Source organism: Rana temporaria, chromosome 2, assembly GCF_905171775.1.
Source record: "Rana temporaria chromosome 2, aRanTem1.1, whole genome shotgun sequence".
Classification (NCBI taxonomy): domain Eukaryota; kingdom Metazoa; phylum Chordata; class Amphibia; order Anura; family Ranidae; genus Rana; species Rana temporaria.
The window spans coordinates 533,129,725-533,149,932 of NC_053490.1; the positions used below are offsets into that span (position 1 = coordinate 533,129,725).

A 20,208-nucleotide genomic window follows, 5' to 3' on the forward strand; every position below is an offset into this window, starting at 1 on the left:
CCCGACTCCCGTGCGTGTGCCCGGCGGGCGCGATCGCCGCCGGGCACACGCGATCGCTCGGTACAGAGCGGGGACCGGGAGCTGTGTGTGTAAACATACAGCTCCCGGTCCTGTCAGCAGGGGAAATGCTGATCTTCGGTTCATACAATGTATGAACCGAGGATCAGTGTTTCCCCTAGTGAGGCCACCCCCCCCACAGTAAGAACACACCCAGGCATACTTAACCCCTTCCCCGCCCCCTAGTGTTAACCCCTTCACTGCCAGTGGCATTTTTATAGTAATCCAATGCATTTTTATAGCACTGATCGCTATAAAAATGCCAATGGTCCCAAAAATGTGTCAAAAGTGTCCGCCATAATGTCGCAGTACCGAAAAAAAAAAATCGCTGATCGCCGCCATTACTAGTAAAAAAAATATAATAAAAATGACATAAAAATACCCCCTATTTTGTAAACGCTATAACTTTTGCGCAAACCAATCAATAAACGCTTATTGCGATTTTTTTTTACGAAAAATATGTAGAAGAAAACGTATCGGCCTAAACTGAGGAAAAAAAATAAATGTTTTTTTATATATTTTTGGGGGATATTTATTATAGCAAAATGTAAAAAATATAAATTTTTTTCAAAATTGTCGCTCTATTTTTGTTTATAGCGCAAAAACTAAAAACCACAGAGGTGATCAAATACCACCAAAAGAAAGCTCTATTTGTGGGAAAAAAAGGACGCCAATTTTGTTTGGGAGCCACGTCGCACGACCGCGCAATTGTCTGTTAAAGCGACACAGTCCCGAATCGCAAAAAGTACTCTGGTCTTTGGGCAGCAATATGGTCCGGGGGGTAAGTGGTTAAAGCGGTTCTCCACCCTAAAGTGAAGTCCCGCTGATCGGAACCCTCCCCCCTCCGGTGTCACATTTGACACCTTTCAGGGGGAGGGGGGTGCAGATACCTGTCTAAAGACAGGTATTTGCACCCACTTCCGGCCCGGCATTCACGGGCAAAAGACGGGCATTGCGTCACATCCCGTCGCCCCCCTGTTGTGTGCTGGGAACACTCGGCTCCCAGCACACAGCGGGAGCCAATCGGCGGGCGCGGCGCGACTCGCGCATGCGCCGTAGGGAACCGGGCAGTGAAGCCACAGCGCTTCACTTCCTGGTTCCCTCAGTGTGGATGGAGGGGGGAGCAGCAGGGTGACGAGCGATCGCTCGTCATCTGCTGCGGACGCCGCTGGACTCCAGGACAGGTAAGTGTCCTAATATTAAAAGTCAGCAGCTGCAGTATTTGTAGCTGCTGGCTTTTAATACTTTTTTTTGGCGGAACATCCGCTTTAAGTTAGTAGCGCGTTTTTTTCTTTTCCCATATTGTCCACTGTTTGTATGATACAGCAAATCGCAGCTTCACTATTGTATGCATCACAGCAACTAACACATTTTTGTTACACGATTTATCTTATGGTATTAGCGCAGTTTCACCACCATTTTTTCCATAGGATGACCCTAGACAAAAGAGTCATTGGTGAAGCTGGCACAGGAGTACCCAGCATCCTTCAAAAGTCTCTGGGTATCACGGGCCATTCCGTTACAGTCACAATATACAGTACCAGAAATTCAAAATTTTTATCATTAAAAAGCCATCTTTGATCATGGAGGCAGAGAGCTGGCTCGCAGAATGTAGGGACACCCGGGAACGCTTCAATACTATATGGGGGGATTGGAGGGCACACATCCACGATACTGCCCCGTTATCGTCCAGTTTAGAGGAGGCTCTGCTTACTTTGGCGGACCCCTCCTTTGGGAGACTCGTCCAGGCGCACCGCCAACGGTCTAACCAGGAGACCTCCTGATTACCGATATACCCCATCTGTGCCGTCGGTGGGGGCTGTAGACCCAGACTTAATATCCGCTAACTTCCCTTCTGTTTCTTGCTTTCTCGCTTCTCCTTCTTATTCTAACTCCCTTGTTTCTCTTCTCTCTCTGCGTTAGTCCACTGTTTGTCTGTTTTTGTTTTTTCTTTGAATTTTTATTTTTTACTATTTTATTTTGTTTTTGCCTTTTATTGTAGATTATGGTTAATGTCAGGCAGGCATGTGGTGCTCAGGTGTCCAGCCTTGCCTCGGGCTTTCGGGATGTTCTTGGAATGTTCTTTTTTTTTTTTTTTCCGTTTATTAGGCGGCCCATGGCGCCCCTAGCTGTTCCAAGAAGTGTATTACTGTTACTCTGGGAGCGTAATTAGCATTTGTTAGAGGCAGGGGTTCGGGGCTATCCCGCTCCCCACTTGTTGGGGGGGATGCCTGCTCAATTGGACCGAATGTCCGGAGTGGGCGGGATCACCCCCGTCCCCTTGCTTATCCAGAGCCTCATCCCTGGTGCAATTCCAGAATGTGCTCGGATTATGTTAAGTAATGTTGTTCCACGGTCAATGTACCTTTTTAAAAATAAAATACAAATTATACAAAAAAAAAAAGCCATCTTTGAGCTCCAGTCAGTGTTTTATCAATCTGCTGCAGCAAGGCGGAAGCATTTCCTCAGTCTCCTCTTCCCCCAGTGATAAGACTGTAACATTGTAACTCTGTCACAAGGTAGGAGGCTGCAGCAGCCAAGAACTGCACAGGCCTCAGTATTTACATGATTACTAATGTGCCAGCATCTCAGTCCAGGAAGTAGATGGTGACCTTGGGTGATGCCTGAACAAAGATGGCTTCTTGAGAGCAAAGCAGATGCAGACACTGTGGGTGTACTGCGATCTCTGTGTCTTTCGGCAAGGACGCAACAACTAAGGACTAGTAAGCTTCAATATATTCCTTTTTTGGAGGGGTTAGACACCTTAATTAAGAGAGATCTATTCACCGGCATCCTCAAGTGGTATGTGACTCTAGTGGGTTGAGTTCACAAGACACCATCTATAATTGAAATAAAAACTTCTGGATGAGGAGACCCCTTTAAATGCTGTAAACTGGGAGACAAACGAGCAATCTTTGGCCCCACTGTGTCTTGAAAAACAACCTTCATATAAAGTGAAAGAAGATGGAAGTTACCTACCATGTACATAGGGCGGCTGCACTGCTGCATACAGTCTGTATATATGATCTGAAAGATGCGTCGGAAAATCCCAAAGTCTGTGGATAAAGGATATAGATCAGGGGTGTCCAAACTTTTTTCAAAGAGGGCCAAATTTGATGAAGTGAACATGCGTGAGGGCCGACCATTGTGCCTGAAATTCTTTGAACCATTAAAATTCGGTCGATCACTAATACACGGCCCAACACAAATTCTCTTCCCTTTGTGGCTGTGTGTGGCGAAGAGATGTTAGTTGGATATACCGTATTTATCGGCGTATAACGCGCACCTTCACTTTAAGGCCTCGTACACACGGGCAAACATGTCCGATGAAAACGGTCCGCCGGACCGTTTTCAGCGGACATGCCCGCCCGGAGATTTCTGTATGATGGCTGTACACACCATCATACAGAAATCCGCGCGTACACGATACGCGGTGACGAGGCCGCGCCGTCCTGGAAGTTCAATGCTTCCACGCATGCGTCAAAGTCATTCGACGCATGCGAGGGATGGCGGCCGCTCGGACATGTACGGTAAGTCTGTACAGACGACCGAACATGTCCGACGGACAGGATACCAGCGGGCATGTTTCTAAACATGTTTATAAAACATTTGTCCGCTCGAAAACGGTCTGGCGGACAAATGTACGCTGGAAACCTGTCTGCTCGGCCGTACACACGACCGAACATGTCTGCTGAAACTGGTCCGCGGACCAGTTTCAGCAGACATGTTCGGTCGTGTGTACGGGGCCCAAGAGGGACGTTTAAGGCAAAAAAATTAAATTTTAAATTAAGAGCTGTGAAGCAAAACAAGGGTCAGTGCCCATCAATGCAGCCTAATCACTGCCCATCTGCAGCCTCACCATTGCCATAAATGCAGCCTCACCATTGCCATAAATGCAGCCTCACCATTGCCATAAATGCAGCCTCACCATTGCAATGAATGCAGCCTCGCCATTACAATCAGTACAGCCTTGGATGGGACAGGGAGGGGGGCGGGACGAGCGCCAACCGATTACATACAAGAGAATCTCCCGTTTACACGGCAGCGGCCTCTTTAATACGAAGTCCCACCTCCTGTGATAGACAGAACAGTCGTCCAATGGCAGCCCAGGAAAAAGGACTTCCTATTACAGATGCTGCTGAGTAAACAGGAGATTCTTCTGTATGTAATCTGACGGCACTCTTCATCCCACCCCCTACCTTGTCCCCTCCGAAGCAGCGCCGATAAATACAGTATATATCTTTTGTGGCCCTGGGGGCCATGAAAGATATATATATCCAAATTATCAGGGGGGCCCCATTAAACCAGAACACGGGCCGCAATTGGCCCCCGGGCCGGACTTTGGACATGCCTGATGTAGATGATGAATAATAAACACACCATTGGAAGAAGCTGAAGACCCAGACTTAATATACACAGCCATTGTTATTCTCAATGTAGGAGAAAATCTTTTACACTATATGGTCCAATGTTTGTGGACAACTGACCATCACACCTCTATGGAAACAAAAGGCAGTGCTTCTACCTCCTTAATTAAGCATCAATGGCTGACTGGCTGGTGCTCAAGCCAGAAAATAAGATTGCCGGTGATCTGACGATATGGTTCCGGCTATCGAGATGGTTCCTATAAGGACTGCGCAGGCACAATCCTTCACAATCCTTGCCAACGGGAACTTGAGGTAAGTGGTCAGTCGGCAAGGATTGCGCCTGCGCAGTCCTTACAGGAACCATCTCGATAGGGGAACCATACCGACAAGTCACCAGCATAACAGTCAAGTGCAGCAAAACATCAGCTTTATGGAGACATCGGTGTATACAGCACAAACAGTTGACGCGTTGACTGTTGCCAGTGATCTTCCGTTCTTCAGACCACGTTGAGTCTGTTGGAAATCCCATTTAAAAACCATACACACTGTTATGGAGTTGCCCCACTTGTGACTATAAGAGCTTCCAATTTTTTGGGAAGGCTTTGCAGTGTCCTCTATAGAGCCCTGACCCTACTGAACACATTGGGGATAAACTGGAACGCCATTTTGTTTGTCTGCGGGGGATTGTCCCATTTGTGTGGTCGAGTACTGGCATTGGATAAGGAGGACAAAACCAGAGAAAATTCCCAGCCTGCCATCTGCCTCTATCCTGGCCTGGACTTGACTACTTTCTTGCCTGCCATCTGCTTTGACCCCTGCCTGGACCTAATTAATCTTTCACCTGCCACCTGCCTTGGAACCTGCCTGGACCTGACTACTCTGTTGCCTGCCACATCCCCTGCCTCTACCCCAGCCTGGACCTGACTACTCTCTTGCCTGCCACCTGCCTTGGAACCTGCCTGGACCTGACTACTCTGTTGCCTGCCACATCCCCTGCCTCTACCCCAGCCTGGACCTGACTACTCTCTTGACTGTCATCTGCCTTAACCTTTGCCTGGACATAATTATTCTCTAGCCTGCCTTGGCCCCAGCCTTGACTTGACTACTCCCTTGCCTGCCATCTGCTTCTATCCCGGCCTGGATCTGAGCCACCTGCCTTGGCCCCTGCCTTGACTTGACTACTCCCTTGCCTGCCATCTGCTTCTTTCCCGGCCTGGATCTGAGCCACCTGCCTTAACCTTTGTCTGGACATAATTATTCTCTAGCCTGCCTTGACCCCTGCCTTGACTTGACTACTCGCTTGCCTGCCATCTGCTTCTTTTCCGGCCTGGATCCGACCACTCTCTTGCCTGCCACCTGTCTTGGCCTCTGCCTGGACCTGACTCTCTTGCCTGCCTCTTCCCCTGCCTGGACATGAATACTCTCTTCCCTGCCACTTACCTTTACCCCAGCCTGGACCTGACTACTCTCTTGCCTGCCACCTGTCTTGGCCTCTGCCTGGACCTGACTCTCTTGCCTGCCTCTTCCCCTGCCTGGACATGAATACTCTCTTGCCTGCCACTTACCTCTACCCCAGTCTGGACCTGACTACATTCTTGCCCGCCTCATCTCCTGCCTGGACATGAATACTCTCTTCCCTGCCACTTACCTTTACCCCAGCCTGGACCTGACTACTCTCTTGCTTGCCACCTGTCTTGGCCTCTGCCTGGACCTGACTCTCTTGCCCGCCTCATCCCCTGCCTGGACATGAATACTCTCTTGCCTACCACCTGCCCTTTCAACCCCTACCTGGAACTGACTAGTCGACTGCCATGTGTCAAGACTTCTGTCTGATCTAACGAATCTCTTGTCTGTAGCCCTGTGAAAAATCTCTACATCCTAGCCATTGCAATAAATTAAAGCTACAGCAGGCCAGGGACCGTCAGGCTGCGGAGGAAAAGACTAGATGATGCTGCACATCCTCCAGCCATGACATAAAGCAGGCTATACCCAATATGCTGCAGCTTCTAATGCACATTGTGAGAAGCCTGCAGTGTGCAGTGAAAGCAGAGTGAGCCATTATAGTCCAGGAGAGGAGCCTGTATAACTGTGCAAGACTGAAGGGAAGACCGGAGTTTAGATTTAATTAAAGGGGCCCCATATTAGGATTGTTTTTTTTTATAGGCAGATTACCTAATTATGTTGTTTTTAACACTTTAAGTGATTTTGGCGATTCGAACCCATTATAAAAAAAGTTCAGATCCTAAGTTTTGAAGGAAGATTCACCATATACAGTGGAACCTCGATTTACGAGTAATGCGGTTAACGAGCATTTTGAAAGACGAGCAACTTTTTTTAAAAAAAAATTCTGACTTGATTTGCGAGTGTTGTCTCACAAGACGAGCAGAATTCAAGCTAATGGGGTGTGCAGTTTCGTATTTGGCCTGAGGTGGGGGGGGGGCGCCGGAGAGGAGCAGAGCCGATCTGAGCCGTTCAGGCCCGGATTCATGTAGAATCGCGTATCTTTGTGCGGGCGTAACGTATCCTATTTACGTTACGCCTCCGCAACTTTTACAGGCAAGTGCCGTATTCTCAAACGAAAGTTGCGGCGGCGTAGCGTAAATAGGCCGGCGTAAGCCCGCCTAATTCAAATGCGGTAGATGTGGGCGTGTGTTATGTTAATTTTCTTGTGACCCCACGTAAATTAAGATTTTTACGAACGGCGCATGCGCCGTCCGTGAAAGTATCCCAGTGCGCATGCTCCAAATTAACCTGCAAGAAGCCAATGCTTTCGACATGAATGTAAATGACGCCCAGCCCTATTCGCGAACGACTTACGCAAACGACGTAAAATTTTCAAAATTCGACGCGGGAACGACGTCCATACTTAACATTGGTACGCCGCATCTACGCCTCATATAGCAGGGGTAACTTTACGCCGGGAAAAGCCTAATGTAAACGGCCTATCTGTACTGCGTCGGCCGGGTGTACGTTCGTGAATTCGCGTATCTAGCTGATTTACATATTTCTAGGCTTAAATCAGCGTACACGCCCCTAGCGGCCAGCGTAAATATGCAGTTAAGATACGACGGCGTAAGAGACTTACGCCGCTCGTATCTTGCCCAAATCTATGCGTAACTGATTCTATGAATCAGGCGCATAGATACGACGGCTCGGATTCGGACTTACGACGGCGTACGTGGAGATACGCCGTCGTAAGTCCTTTGAGAATCTGGCCCTCAGTTCCCGAGGTGTTTCTGTACCTTTCTGAGGTCAGCCGTGCTGTCACCGGGCCTTTCCGAGTGTTTCCAAGGCTCTACGCCACCCCCCACCTCTGGCCACATGCGGTATTGCATGCCATTGAAGTCAATGCGGAACACATTATTTTACTTTCCATTGACTTCCAATGAATTCTCCTGGAACGGATTATGCTCGTAATCCGAGGTTCCACTGTATTACTACTTCTTTTTGGGGTATTTTATTCAATAACTGTAGCTGTATACACTGGCGCTTGAGAAGTAGAAGGGGGGATTTATAATTAATAGCCAGTCTGTTGTATACAATGTATCACCGCCCTGTGTAACGAGAGCGATACATTTACTCCAGAGATCTTTATTGTCTGTAAAATAAACAATCTACTATGGCCCGGATTCACATACATCAGCGCATATTTATGCCGCCGTAGCGTATCTTTTTTACGCTACGCCGACGCAGCGCAGAGAGGCAAGCAATGGATTCACAAAGCCAGTGCTGCCAAATCTGCGCTGGGTTTCTTAGGCGTAAGCCGGCGGAAGTGGGCGTGAGCCATGCAAATGAGGCGTGACCCCATGCAAATGATGGGCTGAGTCTCAGACAGATACTTATAATGAACAGCGCATGCGCCGTCCCGTGGACGCATGCTCAGAATCACGTCGGAACAACTGCCTACGGCGTGAACGTAACCTACGCCCAGCCATATTCAGGTCCAACGTAAACAACGTAAAATACGACTGCTTGAGTTCCCTGGTCCATACCTTTGCATGGGTTGCGCCTCATGTATGGGGAATAACTTTACGCCGAAAAAACAACTTACGCGCACAAGTCGTAGCCTGCGTCGGACGGAAGTACGTTTGTGAATCGGCGTATCTCCCTCATTTGCATATACGAATAGAAAATGAATGGGACTGCCAACTATGTCCAGCGTAAATATGCGCCCACTCCCCGCCGGCGTAGGCAAGTTACGTCGGTCGGATGAAGCCTATTTTCTGGCGTATCTTAGTTTGTGGGCACGGCGCACAGATACGACGGCGCATATTTTCACTTACGCGGCGTATCTCGATATACGTCGGCGTAAGTGCTTTGTGAATCCGGGGCATTGTATCCATCTCTACGGCATTTATAAAGTATTATGATACAGGATTCGATACACATACAAAGGAGGGGGACATTACCTGCATTAGATACATCTGATAGAGACAGCGAAGGAAAGAGAAAGAAAACAGTGAGAGACCAACACGACCCATACAGACATTAGGATACAACACCCCCCCCCCCCCCCCCCAATACACAAGACTCAGATCACTGTATATAGCACACACAGAAGAGCACAATATCACAAAATGCCCAAAGTCAACCAAAAGTCAATAAAGGACCAGCCCACCCAAAAATGACATTTTCGTCTTTGGTGAAGCCTGGTGGGCTCAGTCAGTCTCTGGATTCTTAGGTGACCTGGATTCTCCAAGACTGAGATCTACCTGACGAAATTCCTGGATCTGTTCCTGTGTACCTGAGAGGTTTGGGTGCCCCCCCCTTCTGTGTGTCCAATCAGCTTCAACCCGGGATGGTGGAAACACCTCAAGTTGGGTACAGCAGGTGTACAGACCCAGAGGCTCAGGACAGGGATGGTGGGAGCCCCTTATAAAGGGGCACAGCAAGTGTGGAGACCTGGGAACTCAGCACAGGGATGGAGGGAACCCCTCATAATGGACACAGCAGATGTACAGACCTGGGAAGTCAGCACAGGGATGGTGGGAGCCTCTCATAATGGACACAGCAGATGTACAGACCTGAGAACTCAGCAAAGGGATGGTGGGAGCCCCTCAGAATGGGCACAGCAGATGTACAGACCCGGGAACTCAGCACAGCGATGGTGGGAGCCCCTTATACTGGACACATTAGGTGTACAGACCCGAGAACCCAGCACAGGGATGGTGGGAGCCCCTCATAATGGATACAGCAGGTGTACAGACCCGGGAACTCAGCAAAGGGATGGTGGGAGCCCCTCATACTGGAAACAACAGGTGTATAGACCCAGGAACTCAGCACAGGGATGGTGGGAACCCCTCATAATGGGCACAGCAGATGTACAGACCCGGGAACTCAGCACAGGGATGGTGGGAGCCCCTCGGAATGGGCACTGCATGCGTACAGACCCGGGAACTCAGCACAGGGATGGTGGGAGCCCCTCATAATGGAAACAGCAGGTGTACAGACCCGGGAACTCAGCGCAGGAATGGTGGGAGACCCTCATAATGGGCACAGCAGATGTACAGACCTGGGAACCCAGCACAGGGATGGTGGGAGCCCCTCGGAATGGGCACTGCATGCGTACAGACCCGGGAACTCAGCACAGGGATGGTGGGAGCCCCTCATAATGGAAACAGCAGGTGTACAGACCCGGGAACTCAGCACAGGGATGGTGGGAACCCCTCATAATGGGCACAGCAGATGTACAGACCCGGGAACTCAGCACAGGGATGGTGGGAACCCCTCATAATGGGCACTGCATGCGTACAGACCCGGGAACTCAGCACAGGGATGGTGGGAGCCCCTCATAATGGAAACAGCAGGTGTACAGACCCGGGAACTCAGCGCAGGAATGGTGGGAGACCCTCATAATGGGCACAGCAGATGTACAGACCTGGGAACCCAGCACAGGGAAGATGGGAACTCCTCATAATGGGCACATCAGGTGTGCAGAGTTGAAACTTCAGCAAAGCGATCTCATTAATAGAGTCCTCAAGAGATAGAAGAGACTGTCAGGGCACATATCTCTCCAGCATCCCCTAAACATAATTTTTGGGCTGACTAACTCTTTAAAATTCTGATAAGTTCTGTACAGTATAATGACACAGCGAGTAAGAGGTACACATGGGAAACTGTCAGAGGGACAGATTTATGTCTCACCAATCTTGAATCGCCCCATGTAGTAGATGTGTGTGCTGAGCGTCAGTGTCCCCACTACATGGATGATGGAGAAGATCACCCAGAACCACCAATGGTCCTTCCCGAAGACCTGAGGAGCAGAGAGAGGAGAGATGATCATAAAAAGTGGCTTGATGGCTCAAATATACCCAGAAAATCCTCATTATTGGGAAGTAATCATACACAGGACATGTTTTATCCGTCTGATATGTACATAATAATCGTACATACCACCCCAAGGACTGCCAGGAAGATGACGAGCGCGAAGGACGCATAGGCTGCATAGGCGCTGGCGTTGATGTCGGGGTGCCGGGTCTGGTACAGTTTCAGCATGCAAAGCCCCGCAATCATATACATGAAGGACGTGTCTGGGGAGAACAGAGAAACACCAGAAGCCTGTTACTACAACTGTTCAGCAATATCTTATTTAGTCTCTATCTAATTACAGCTCAATTGATCTTTCAGGTTAAATACATTCCAGGAGCATCAAAACAAAAAGGTGATTTCCCCACTTCTCTGTATGCATCCAGATCACACTGACCCTCACCAATGTCGGTTGGCAGGTTGGCTGAGCCCATTTGCGGTGTGTCCTCTGCCCTTATGTAAAGGGTAACTCCTCAGACTCTGATGTAAGCGCGGGGGGGGGGGGTTGCTCTGGTAACCAGGGACCACCTTACACCAGAGTTCCCCTTTACACCAGAGTCTGCAGCATTCCCCCTTACATCGTGGTCCACAGTGTTCCCCTTTACATCAGAGTTCCCCTTTACATCATGGTCTGAAGAATTCCCCTTTATACTGTAAGGGAGAACCCTGAAGAGTCTGATGTAAAGGGAAACTCTGTGGACTCTGATGTAAGGGGCACGCCAGTGGGATTCTGAGAAAAGGGGGGCACTCTGTTGGATTCTGAGAAAAGGGGGGGGCACTCTGCTGCATTCTGATAAAAGGGGGGCACTCTGCTGCATTCTGATAAAAGGGGGGCACTCTGCTGCATTCTGATAAAAGGGGGGCACTCTGCTGCATTCTGATAAAAGGGGGGCACTCTGCTGCATTCTGATAAAAGGGGGGCACTCTGTTGGATTCTGATAAAAGGGGGGCACTCTGCTGTAAGGTGGAACTCTGATGTAAGGGGGCGTTTCTGGCCTCTGATGTAAGGGACAGTTTTTCGGCCTCTGATGTAAGGGACAGTTTTCCGGCCTCTGATGTAAGGGACAGTTTTCCGGCCTCTGATGTAAGGGACAGTTTTCCGGCCTCTGATGTAAGGGACAGTTTTCCGGCCTCTGATGTAAGGGGGGGGGGCATTTTCCGGCCTCTGATGTAAGGGGGGGGCGTTTTCCGGCCTCTGATGTAAGGGGGCGTTTTTCGAACCTCTGATGTAAGGGGGGCGTTTTTCGACCTCTGATGTAAGGGGGGCGTTTTCAGGCCTCTGAAGTAAGGGGGCGTTTTCCGGCCTCTGATGTAAGGGCGGAGCGTTTTCCGGCCTCTGATGTAAGGGCAGAGCGTTTTCCGGCCTCTGATGTAAGGGGGGGGGGGGGGGTGACACAATTTTTTTACTGCACCAGGTGACACCAACCCTAGTGATGCCACTGGTTGCTTCTCTTTAGAAAGCAGTAACCTCCTTAGTAGAAAAGCCTGTCCCCTGCCAGCATGCTAAAAGAGGCCACTTCTGTGTGGAAGTAATGGTCTCTCTGCAGAGGTCCAATACACCCTCCTCTGAATTGGAGCTAAAGCTAGACTACTTAGCAGGGGGCATGAGCTTTGCAGGATGTCTTGGACCTCTTTAGAGAGACCACTGCTTCCACACAGATAAAACAAACATATAGGGGTAGATTCAGGTATCTCCGCCTAAAGTTACGGCGGCGCAGTACAGTGTATTTACGCTACGCCTCCGCAACTTACAGGAGCAAGTGCTGTATTCAGAAAGCACTTGCTCCGTAAGTTGCGGCGGCGTAGCGTAAAAGGGGCCGGCTTAAGCGTGCGTAATTCAAATGATCCGGTAGGGGGCGTGGATCATTTAAATTAGGCGCGTTCTCGTGCCAAACGTACTGTGCATGCTCCGTCCCTAAAAATTTCCCGACCTGCATTGCGGTAAATGACGTCGCAAGGACGTCATTGGTTTCGAAGTGAACGTAAATGGCGTCCAGCGCCATTCATGGACGACTTATGCAAACAACGTAAAATTTTCAAATCGCGACGCGGGAACGACGTCCATACTTAACATTGGCTGCGCCTCCTAATAGCAGGAGCAACGTTACGACGAAAACGAGTTACGCAAACGACGTAAAAAACTACCGCCGGCGCACGTATGTTTGTGAATTGGCGCAAGTATGTAATTTGCATACTCTACGCTGACAACTACGGAAGCGCCACCTAGCGGCCAGCGTGAGAATGCACTCTAAGATACGACGGCGTAAGAGACTTATGCCAGTCGTATCTTAGGCTAATGTCGGCGTATCGAGCTTTCTGAATACAGAAAATAGATACGCCCGCGTAGCTTTGAATTTACGCAGCGTATATATGGATACGCCGGCGTAAATCGTTCGTGAATCTACCCCATAGTTTATTGTGAGTTCTTCCCCAGGCAATGGGGAGGGTGAATCTGCCCACAGACAGCAATAAAAACTTGCCCAGGATTGTAACCCTTACCACACTCCATCCATTTGCCAAAAAGCCCTGAACATACAAAATAAGTGAGTCGGTGATGGCGGCTCTTACCGAACTGGAAGTTGGAATAGTTGGGGCAGACGTGGTAACAAGCGCTGAGTACCCCCTCCATGGTCAGAGCGATGCCCATAGTGTAGAAGAGGCCGAAATGCTTGGGGATGCCGTATTCCTGGAAAGGGAAAAATTATCAGCAAATGCATCTGATATCATGCAGAGAATCTGAACGAGGTGAGGCGAGGAGAGGTGCAGAGCTGGCCATAATTGGACATTTACACTCCAATCGCTCTACAATCTCCTTTAGATCTAGTAAAACTTTGTAATGTAGGACCTAAACAAAGCCGAGCTGTCCACGAGTATTTCCGAGGCTCTCCGGCCTACCAAGGATGCAAGGTAGCAGAAGCTGCCTTAGTCCTAGCAACCAAGGACACAAAAAGGCAAGGGCTGTTTGCATTCCAGCAACCAAGAACTCATATCGACAGGAGTTGCCTGTGTCCTAGCAACCAAGGATTCTAGTCAGCAGGGGTTGTCTGTGTCCTAGCTACCAAGGACACTAAAGAGGCAAGGGACACCTGCATCCTAGCAACCAAAGATACTAAGAGACACGACAGGAGTTGCCTGTTTCCTAGCAACCGAGAATTATAGTCAGCAGGGGTTGTCTGTGTCCTAGCTACCAAGAACACTAAAGAGGCAAGGGACACCTGCATCCTAGCAACCAAAGATACTAAGAGATGCGACAGGAGTTGCCTGTGTCCTAGCAACCAAGGATGCTAGGTAGCAGAAGCTACCTTAGTCCTAGCAACCAATGACACTAAAAGACAAGGGCTGTTTGCATTCCAGCAACCAAGAACTCATATCGACAGGAGTTGCCTGTGTCCTAGCAACCAAGGATTCTAGTCAGCAGGGGTTGTCTGTGTCCTAGCTACCAAGGATTCTAGTCAGCAGGGGTTGCTTGTGTCTTAGCTACCAAGAACACTAAAGAGGCAAGGGACACCTGCGTCCTAGCAACCAAAGATACTAAGAGATGCGACAGGAGTTGCCTGTATCCTAGCAACCAAGGATTCTAGTCAGCAGGGGTTGTCTGTGTCCTAGCTACCAAGAACACTAAAGAGGCAAGGGACACCTGCATCCTAGCAACCAAAGATACTAAGAGACACGACAGGAGTTGCCTGTTTCCTAGCAACCGAGAATTCTAGTCAGCAGGGGTTGTCTGTGTCCTAGCTACCAAGAACACAAAAGAGGCAAGGGACACCTGCATCCTAGCAACCAAAGATACTAAGAGACACGACAGGAGTTGCCTGTTTCCTAGCAACCAAGGATTCTAGTCAGCAGGGGTTGTCTGTGTCCTAGCTACCAAGAACACTAAAGAGGCAAGGGACACCTGCATCCTAGCAACCAAAGATACTAAGAGACACGACAGGAGTTGCCTGTGTCCTAGCAACCAAGGATTCTAGTCAGCAGGGGTTGTCTGTGTCCTAGCTACCAAGAACACTAAAGAGGCAAGGGACACCTGCATCCTAGCAACCAAAGATACTAAGAGACACGACAGGAGTTGCCTGTTTCCTAGCAACCGAGAATTCTAGTCAGCAGGGGTTGTCTGTGTCCTAGCTACCAAGGACACTAAAGAGGCAAGGGACACCTGCATCCTAGCAACCAAAGATACTAAGAGACACGACAGGAGTTGCCTGTTTTCTTAGCAACCAAGGATTCTAGTCAGCAGGGGTTGTCTGTGTCCTAGCTACCAAGGACACTAGAGAGGCAAGGGATACCTGCATCCTAGCAACCAAAGATACTAAGAAATGCGACAGGAGTTGCCTGTGTCCTAGCAACCAAGGATGCTAGGTAGCAGAAGCTGCCTTAGTCCTAGCAACCAATGACACTAAAAGACAAGGGCTGTTTGCATTCCAGGAACCAAGAACTCATATCGACAGGAGTTGCCTGTGTCCTAGCAACCAAGGATTCTAGTCAGCAGGGGTTGTCTGTGTCCTAGCTACCAAGAACACTAGAGAGACAAGGGACACCTGCATCCTAGCAACCAAAGATACTAAGAGATGCGACAGGAGTTGCCTGTGTCCTAGCAACCAAGGATGCTAGGTAGCAGAAGCTACCTTAGTCCTAGCAACCAATGACACTAAAAGACAAGGGCTGTTTGCATTCCAGCAACCAAGAACTCATATCGACGGGAGTTGCCTGTGTCCTAGCAACCAAGGATTCTAGTCAGCAGGGATTGTCTGTGTCCTAGCTACCAAGAACACTAAAGAGGCAAGGGACACCTGCATCCTAGCAACCAAAGATACTAAGAGACACGACAGGAGTTGCCTGTTTCCTAGCAACCAAGGATGACCGGTCCTTTGCGCATCCTAGCAACCAAAGATACTAAGAGATGCGACAGGAGTTGCCTGTGTCCTAGCAACCAAGGATGCTAGGTAGCAGAAGCTACCTTAGTCCTAGCAACCAATGACACTAAAAGACAAGGGCTGTTTGCATTCCAGCAACCAAGAACTCATATCGACGGGAGTTGCCTGTGTCCTAGCAACCAAGGATTCTAGTCAGCAGGGATTGTCTGTGTCCTAGCTACCAAGAACACTAAAGAGGCAAGGGACACCTGCATCCTAGCAACCAAAGATACTAAGAGACACGACAGGAGTTGCCTGTTTCCTAGCAACCAATGATGCTAGGTAGCAGAAGCTGCCTTAGTCCTAGCAACCAATGACACTAAAAGACAAGGGCTGTTTGCATTCCAGCAACCAAGAACTCATATCGACGGGAGTTGCCTGCATCCTAGCAACCAAAGATACTAAGAGATGCGACAGGAGTTGCCTGTGTCCTAGCAACCAAGGATTCTAGTCAGCAGGGGTTGTCTGTGTCCTAGCTACCAAGAACACTAAAGAGGCAAGGGACACCTGCATCCTAGCAACCAAAGATACTAAGAGACACGACAGGAGTTGCCTGTTTCCTAGCAACTGAGAATTCTAGTCAGCAGGGGTTGTCTGTGTCCTAGCTACCAAGAACACTAAAGAGGCAAGGGACGCCTGCATCCTAGCAACCAAAGATACTAAGAGACACGACAGGAGTTGCCTGTTTCCTAGCAACCAAGGATTCTAGTCAGCAGGGGTTGTCTGTGTCCTAGCTACCAAGAACACTAAAGAGGCAAGGGACACCTGCATCCTAGCAACCAAAGATACTAAGAGACACGACAGGAGTTGCCTGTGTCCTAGCAACCAAGGATTCTAGTCAGCAGGGGTTGTCTGTGTCCTAGCTACCAAGAACACTAAAGAGGCAAGGGACACCTGCATCCTAGCAACCAAAGATACTAAGAGACACGACAGGAGTTGCCTGTTTCCTAGCAACCAAGGATTCTAGTCAGCAGGGGTTGTCTGTGTCTTAGCTACCAAGAACACTAAAGAGGCAAGGGACACTTGCATCCTAGCAACCAAAGATACTAAGAGACACGACAGGAGTTGCCTGTTTCCGAGCAACTAAGGATGCTAGGTGGAAGGGGCTGCCTACATCTTAATAACTAAGGACACCAAGTGGCGGGGGCTGCCTGCATTCTAGCAACCAAGGATGCTAGACAGCAGGGCATATCAATAGTGTGACAGGTGCCACAGATTACACATTGTTTACTTTACATGGGCAGCGGCAGCAGGCAGTAGGGTACATTTGCACTGTTCGCATGTAAAGTGGGTGCCTCTTCTCTCTCTCTCTGCTTTGGCCTGGGCCCCCGGGTTTAGCAATCTTAGGAATGAATTGGCAAAGACACAAAGAGGTGTGAGAGGACGCCCAAAACTCCCAGGTGGACAGGAGTTAGGAATTATGGCCGGGGGATCTCACTGTTGGACAGAGGCGGCTCTTTAATTAGGCAAATTAGGCGGTCACCTAAGGCTTCGTGCTCACATGGGCCTCGCGGCCGCCTAATTTGCCTGACTGAGGAAGGGGAGAGCCCAGCATCGAGAAAAATGATGGCACTGCCTGCGGATGTGCGGGACCAATCTCCTCATGCAAGCACTAAAAATGTAATACTTTTTCCCATTATGGGCGTCAGTGGGGCCTCGTGTCTAAGTTTTGCTTAGGGCCTCACAAAGCCTAGAGCCGCCTCTACTGTTGGAGCATCCAGGACTTAGAAGCCAGACTCAGCTCATCAGGCTCCACCTATAACAGAAATGCCACTTTTGAGCAGACCGGTCCTTTGCCATCCCAATGACGGTGCTGTGGAACATACCAGGGCATAGACGTCTTTGGCCTCCAGCAAGCTGAGGTGAAGGAGATCTCTGCGCAGGACGATCAGGAGGAAGAGGAATCCCAGCATGACGTGGCCCATGTTACTCAGAATGTTGTTAAAAGCGCTGAAATAAAATAAAAATATAAAGTTTGAGGGAATAAATATGAATAAAAAGAAGGGAAGGGACTCCCCGCCACCACCACAGGGTGACTAACCTGAGCAATCCAAGTGGGTGGGCGCACAGGAAGTTGTAGTAGCAGATGTCTTGGTTTCCGGTCACATTTACCACCTGGGAGAAAAAACACACAATGTCCCCGTTATAATGGTTCAATTCACCCGCTGTGCAGGAGCAATGGCCAGGAGCCGGGGAAGACTACAAATCCCAGGAACTATGGAAGGCTTTTATCGGTGACTGAAGCACACTAGAGAGATTTCTCCTCACCTTCCACCAGGAGAACACCCCATCACAAGCCCCTAATGCATTCCATAAGTATATTGATGGAGAAATGGGAGCTGCCCTGGGTGTCCCCAGAACAGGAAGTGAGAGAAAATCACTAACCAATGGGGGCAAAGACATCAATAAAAGCCTGCCTGAGGTCCTAACCCTTCTAAACTCTATGCAGAACTATATAGAAGTTTCAATTGTATCAGTTTGCTTAAAGCGGGGGTTCACCCTTAGAGGGCACTTTTCCCCCTTAGATTCCTGCTCGTTTTTACTAGGGGAATCGGCTATTTATTTTAAAATATGTGCAGTACTTACCCGTTTACGAGATGCATCCTCTCCGTCGCTTCCGGGTATGGGCTTCGGGAATGGGCGTTCCTTCTTGATTGACAGTCTTCCGAGAGGCTTCCGACGGTCGCATCCATCGCGTCACGATTTTCCGAAAGAAGCCGAACGTCGGTGCGCAGGCGCAGTATAGAGCCGCACCGACGTTCGGCTTCTTTCGGCTACGAGTGACGCGATGGATGCGACCGTCGGAAGCCTCTCGGAAGGCTGTCAATCAAGAAGGAACGCCCGCTCCCGAAGACCCATACCCGGAAGCGACGGAAGAAGATTCAGCTCGAAAACGGGTAAGTACAGCTCATATTTTACTACAAATAGCCGATTCCCCTAGACAAAACGAGCAGGAACCTTATGGGAGAAAAAAAAAAATTTCATAAATGGGTGAACTCCCGCTTTAAGTATTCTTTCAGACACGTACCGTTTGGTAGGTGATGACCAGCTGGACGACGGGCAGTGCGTAGAACACAGCGATGGTGATTATGTTCCTGCAGAAGAGAGATATCACAGAGTCAGACAGGTATATGATCCCTATAGAGGAAAACGCAGCGTGACATGTTATGTTAGGGGTGTCCCGGGACCGAACACCAGGTAAGCACTAAGCGCCGACTAGACCACCTTGTGTTTGCACCACCCAACACCAGGTAAGTACTAAGTGCCACCTAGGCCACCTCTTGGATGCACCATCCAACAACAAATACTAAGCACCAACTAGGCCACCTTTTGGCTGCGCCGCCCAACACCAGGTAGGCACTAAGTGCCAATTAGGCAGCCTCGTGGCTGCGCCGCCCAACACCAGGTAGGCACTAAGTGCCAATTAGGCAGCCTTGAGGTTGCACCACCCAACACCATGTAAGCACTAAGTGCTGACTAGACCACTAGGCTACCTTGTGGCTGCACCGTCCAACAAGTACTAAGCACCAACTAGGCCACCTTTTGGCTGTGCCGCCCAACACCAGGTAGGCACTAAGTGCCAACTAGGCAGCCTCGTGGCTGCACCGCTCAACACCAGGTAAGCACTAAGCGCTGACTAGACCACCTTGTGGCTGCACCGCCCAACACCGGGTAGGCCCTAAGTGCCACCTAGTGGCTGCACCATACAACAACAAGTACTAAGCACCAACTAGGCCACCTTCTGGCTGCGCTGCCCAACACCAGGTAGGCACTAAGCACCGACTAGGTAGCCTTGTGGCTGCACCACCCAACACCAGGTAAGAACTAAGCGCCAACTAGGCCACCTTGTAGCTGCACCGCCCATCACCAGGTAAACACCAAGTGCCGCCTAGGCCCCCTTGTTGCTGCACCATCCAACAACAAGTACTAAGTACCAACTAGGCCACCTTGTGGTTGCACCGTTCAACACCAGGTAGGCACTAAGTGCCGACTAGACCACCTTGTGGCTGTACCTCCCAACACCAGGTAAGCACTAAGCGCCGACTAGACCACCTTGTGTTTGCACCACCCGACACCAGGTAAGTACTAAGTGCCAACTAGGCCACCTTGTGGCTGCACTGCCCATCACCAGATAAACACTAAGTGCCGTCTAAGTGCTGCACCATCCAACAACAAATACTAAGTACCAACTAGGCCGCCTTGTGGTTGCACCGCCCAACACCAGGTAAGCACTAAGCGCCAACTAGGCCACCTTGTGGCTCCACCGCCCAACACCAGGTAAGCACTAAGTGCCGCCTCGGCCACCTTGTGGCTGCACCATCCAACAACAAGTTAGTACTAAGCACCAATTAGACCACCTTGTGGCTGCACTGCCCAACACCAGGTAAGCACTTAGCACTACTAGGTTGGCTTGTAGCTGCACCGCTGGTTCTCTGGTCTTTGCTGGTGGTGCCTTAGGATTCCATGGATCGGAGGTTGGGTAATATGCAGCATTCTATTTTTAGTAACTACAACTCCTAGCATGTCCTTCTGGCTGCATGCCAGGACTCTGCGTTCTTCAATTGCTG

The 20,208-nt window shown here is 49.7% G+C and overlaps 1 protein-coding gene across 2 annotated transcripts in view; it reads right to left on the reverse strand.

Moving 5' to 3' along the window:
• Nucleotides 1–20,208, reverse strand: part of SIDT1 (SID1 transmembrane family member 1) — a 128,644-nt gene that overhangs the window by 9,188 nt on the left and 99,248 nt on the right. The window contains exons 15-22 of one of the 2 annotated variants that reach the window (XM_040339154.1): nucleotides 18,669–18,735; nucleotides 17,682–17,755; nucleotides 17,467–17,590; nucleotides 13,299–13,416; nucleotides 10,818–10,954; nucleotides 10,569–10,677; nucleotides 8,834–8,848; nucleotides 3,037–3,113 (exon numbers count right to left, since the gene is read on the reverse strand). In XM_040339154.1, coding sequence (XP_040195088.1) covers nucleotides 3,037–3,113; nucleotides 8,834–8,848; nucleotides 10,569–10,677; nucleotides 10,818–10,954; nucleotides 13,299–13,416; nucleotides 17,467–17,590; nucleotides 17,682–17,755; nucleotides 18,669–18,735 — 721 coding nt within the window. The remainder of the gene's footprint in view (nucleotides 1–3,036; nucleotides 3,114–8,833; nucleotides 8,849–10,568; nucleotides 10,678–10,817; nucleotides 10,955–13,298; nucleotides 13,417–17,466; nucleotides 17,591–17,681; nucleotides 17,756–18,668; nucleotides 18,736–20,208) is intronic. The other variant, XM_040339155.1, reaches the window with a different exon arrangement.